Source organism: Tupaia chinensis, unplaced genomic scaffold (genome assembly GCF_000334495.1).
Source record: "Tupaia chinensis unplaced genomic scaffold, TupChi_1.0 Scaffold000217_1, whole genome shotgun sequence".
In the NCBI taxonomy this organism is placed as follows: Eukaryota; Metazoa; Chordata; class Mammalia; order Scandentia; family Tupaiidae; genus Tupaia; species Tupaia belangeri.
In genome coordinates this window covers 1,607,405-1,611,742 of record NW_006159692.1, presented here as the reverse complement: position 1 = coordinate 1,611,742, position 4,338 = coordinate 1,607,405, and the positions used below count along the sequence as shown (strand labels likewise).

The window sequence follows — 4,338 nt, the reverse complement described above, 5'->3', positions numbered from 1 at the left end:
GTTAGTTTCATAGGATAAATTTCTTTCCTTATTCACCAAGTTTTGTCCTTTTTGCAGCAAGGGGGCATAGGCCTGATTTTGGGCCCTCTAACAATTATCCCTGCTTATGCCAGAATCAGGGTCATCACAGACGTGCTGTTAACCTAAGTTCTGATACCTGATGAGCACAGAAAGAGTACTGTGATGAATAGTAAAGGTATTATTATCAAATTATAAACATGGACATGTGTGTGGTGACCTAATTCCTTTATGCCGTGGCATATGGAGACTTGTCACCACAAATTTCTGGGCATTACTCTGGATCCTTTCTCCCTAAGCTATTTTTGCTCAGTGAGCATGAATGAATAAAAGGAACTTTGCATCTCTGCCTCTGGGCCACTGAGATCAGGAATATTTTTATGTGAGCGCTATTCAATCTCGGATTGTCCATAGACCCCCTTGAGGCAGACTCTGGCTAGGTGTTAGATAGAATAAGTAACAGAAAGAAGGGGAGGGAAGAATTGTAAGACAGAAAAAGGATTGTAAAGTCAGCCAACCCACTTTAACTTAATGGAAGTAATTTTTTTCTCTGCCCTTTGTCCCTCTGGCCAAAATTAGCATTGTAAACCTAAGGCACAGGAAGAAACAATTAGAGTCAGAGACCCAAAGCTGGCGATCATAGCCTATCAGGGGATGCAACCAGATTCTCTTCAAAATTCCCTCTCTGGCTCTTGGCATCTGGAAGGTTGTCTTTCCTCCTGCCATCCCAGACACACACAGACATTCACCACGGGAGGAGACATAAGTCGACATTGTGATTCCCACTGGAACAGTAAGTTAGTTGGGAAGCTCATCCAGATCTGAATGTTCATACCTTCAAAGACCACACTGGGCATGTGTAATTAGATCATTGAATTCTTTGCCTGAAAAAGATGCATAAAAGCCCCTGAAATCCAAACAAAGAAGTCAGATACTCTGACATACCTTCTCCTGCTCAATGATCATTACTAACTCTTAGAATAAATGTGACATCAATGGTCACCTGTTGAAATATCCATTTTGTAAGACACATAATAATGTGATTGAATGTATGGAAGAAAATGAAATGAAAATAAATAAATTTAAAAAATTAATATAAAAAAGAAGAAGAAATGTGACTTCTAACCCCATGCCCAGTGCAGTTGTCTTTCTCTGGCAGCTGCCCACCTGTATGCCTTTCAGGCAAAATCTTTACTTTTCTATTAAAACCTTTTTTTCTACTTTATATGTGTTTGTGGTTCTTCATTCTGCGTCTCAGGACAGGTTTCTATCTTAGAGATCTGGACCCAAAGAACCTAGGATTTTACACAAGGCCCCTCATCTTCCCCATCCTATAACAGCACTACCTACAGACGACTCAGTCCCTGCAAGCTACGTTTGAGCAGCACTAAACCTGTCAGTGAGCTGCCATTTTTTCTCAATATGATAGTCTGCCTTTCTGCAAGCTGTTTCTCTCTTCTCACATAAGGTCTACTTCCCAGAGACTGAAGAAGCCTAAATTAAAACAAAAAACCAAACAGAGTCCCTCTGACCCCAATAAAAACCCTTGTTGAAGAATATCAGAAAAGCCTCCTTCATCCTGCTTGGTTTCTATAAATAATCTGTGACCTCATTTAGATAAGGCTGCTTTTTTGGTTGGTTGCTAGGTTACAGATGATCACAGCAGCTAGACTTCAGTCAATTATAGGCATTCTGTCTTTTAAACTGCCTTAAAGTAGACAAACTTCAGAATGGAACCAATCCACATTGTTTTTCTACCTTATTTCTTCACTTTTGTTTTTGTATATCACTTTCCCTTTCTGGAACTTAAAATACTGAGTGACCATGAGGTTACCTGGAGTAGCTCAAAATGCAGTTTGCAAAACTGCCAATTCCAGTAGTGTTAAGATTTACTCAAGTAAACACCACTAAATTAAAATTTACTTAAGTAAGCACCACTTAATTAAATTATCTGTTTTTTTTTTTTTTTTAACACCCTTCTCAGTTTTTCATTGGCAACCCATGTTCTAGGAATCACTCCCTGCTTGGGGCTCTGTTTCTCTGTTTGCTATCCCCTCTCTGTGTCCATATCTCTAATTCTTCATGAGCTCTGGACAAGAATCTATGTCTTGCTGCAGGTGCTAGGCTTAATCACCCCTGCACCCCTATGTGCCCCTGCATCACCCTGAGGTCACCTCAGGTCAGGGAGTTGTAGTAACATAACATAGATCATTGTACAACCTCTTGGTAGCCTAACTACCAGCACTGGGGAAGAAGGGGAGTTGATTCCTGCCAGTGCCACAGATGTAGACAAAGCTAACATCATTTTATGACCAGGAACCCATTATATTAAAAAAAAGAAACTTGGATGTTCTTGTGGTGAATTCCTTTGCAATTCTTCACTTGCAATTTCTTCTCAAGACAGGTACAGATGATTGCCAGAGAAGAGATGCAGGAGAAGTATCCCCTTTCACCATAAGCTCTCTTCTCCCATGGACTGCAACATCAGATGGGAGAACTCTAGCAAGCCAGAACGCTTCTGAGCAGAAAAGATTTCCTGAAGTTCACTAGTTCTAATCAAAGCAGGAAAGAAAGAAATACATACATATTTTCTGGAACAAACACATTCCATCCAGGTAAGATCTCTTATTTTCCAACATCTAACATGTCAGTTTTTTGAAGCTCAGCAAGCAACATGATCATCTGGATGACGGGCCACACAGACCGATGGGTGCTACCCCCGAGGCTCGGAGTCAGCGGCAACAGGGTGGAGCGTGAGAATTTGCAACTTTAACAAGCTTTCAGGTGATGCTGATGCTGCTGGTCAAGGGACTATACTTTGAGAATAGCTGATTTAGTGAAAAGCAAATTTCGTAGCAATCTGAATTTCATAAATTCACAGTTATCACAAAACTTTGACTTGCTATCAATTAAGAATGGAAAAATGGCCATCTTTGAAATAGCTTTTTTCCCCACCTGGATTTAATCAAATTATCAAATGAAACAATTTCTTCTCCTTTCTACCTGGATGCTAGAAAAGATCTAAATGCACTCACCAAGACTGGTCCCCAGGGCAGCTTCCTTTCTAGACTGGGGTCTCTATTCTCTGGTGCACAATGTCCCCTGGGAAGTTGTCACAGCATTTGAGATCCACAAATGACATCTTTGTCATGAAGGCTGGTTTTACTAACAATCACATACATTCCCTAAGAGCGCTGCAGCTTACATTAAGGGAGCTGCCCTTACTAAGCAAGCTCTGTTACAGAATAGTTCAGAAATCTGCCTTTGTGCATGTATTCTCATCTTGCATCTCGTGTTCTGCTTCCCTGCATTCTTTACCATGCCCTGTGCTCAGGAAAGCTAGACTTCATGGACTTCATTAACTGCACCTCTTTGATTTTTTACTTCCAGTGGGCCTGGCCCGTAGGAAATCACTAGTCAGAAATTAGAGTAGGAGGTGAAGGCCATGGTGTGAATTCTAAGCTACCACTATGCTCAGCTTTCAGTTGCCTATGGTTAAGTTTCTCACCAAAGGCCTCTTGAATCCCCTGTCCTAAACCTACAGCGAAGGTCTCTCCAAGTCTGATGACTGTCCCTTTCTCTTGCTCCTGTTGGCCTAGAGGTAACATGTTACCACTGTAGTTGGCACCCCCAGCACCATCTCCTGTTGGTTTCCCTGAACTTGGTCCGCAGCATCTTGAACAGTCCCCTTGTTCCCCCCTAGCCCCCACCTCTCCAGTTACCAGGTGGAGAGTTTCCAGCAGGGTCTTAAGCATTAGCTTCCTCAGGATGATGCCTGCCTGAGAGCTAGTCCTTCAGGAAAGTGAAGGTCAATGAAGCAGAGAAAGCCTTTACCTCATGGTGCTGTGAGATAGCAGGGGCTCAGCAATGTCTTGGCTCAGGCTGAGAGGCTGCCCCAAGGTTCGTCCAGAGTTCTAGAGCATCTCAGATAAGCATGGTGCTTATATATGGCAGGAAGTCCAGGCATTTTTTTCATACTCTCAAGGCCCAGTGAAGTTGACAGGGTTATGTTTTGGTGAAAAACGAAACTCAGAGAGAGAAGGCTGTCTGGGCTTTGATTAGGAATACTTGCTCAGAGAATGTTTGTGAGAAGCGGTCTTGATATGCAAGTCCCTGGCTGGGCACCATGTGGCCCAGGAGATAGAGGATAAGCAGTCCTGTGACGATGTTCAGCGTGAGGAAAGGCCAGTGGAAGAGAGGGATGGATAGTTTCATGAAACCTGTCAGACTCTGTCATCAAGTTTGTTCTGATCACATGTACCCGGCTGACTGGTTCCAGCAATATCTGCAATGGAAGATCCCTGGACCAGAATCTGTGAT

At 42.6% G+C, this 4,338-nt stretch overlaps 1 protein-coding gene across 2 annotated transcripts in view; it reads right to left on the bottom strand.

Annotated features, from left to right (window-relative positions):
* IFIT1B (interferon induced protein with tetratricopeptide repeats 1B) overlaps positions 1-4,078 on the bottom strand; it is an 8,278-nt gene extending 4,200 nt beyond the window's left edge. Inside the window, exon 1 of one of the 2 annotated variants that reach the window (XM_027771489.1) lies at positions 3,741-4,078. Coding sequence is in view for 1 of the 2 variants with exons in the window: in XM_006147616.3 (XP_006147678.1) it covers positions 3,853-3,857 (5 nt within the window). In the remaining variant the exon portion in view is untranslated. The remainder of the gene's footprint in view (positions 1-3,740) is intronic. The other variant, XM_006147616.3, reaches the window with a different exon arrangement.
* Between the last annotated feature and the right edge of the window lie 260 nt (positions 4,079-4,338).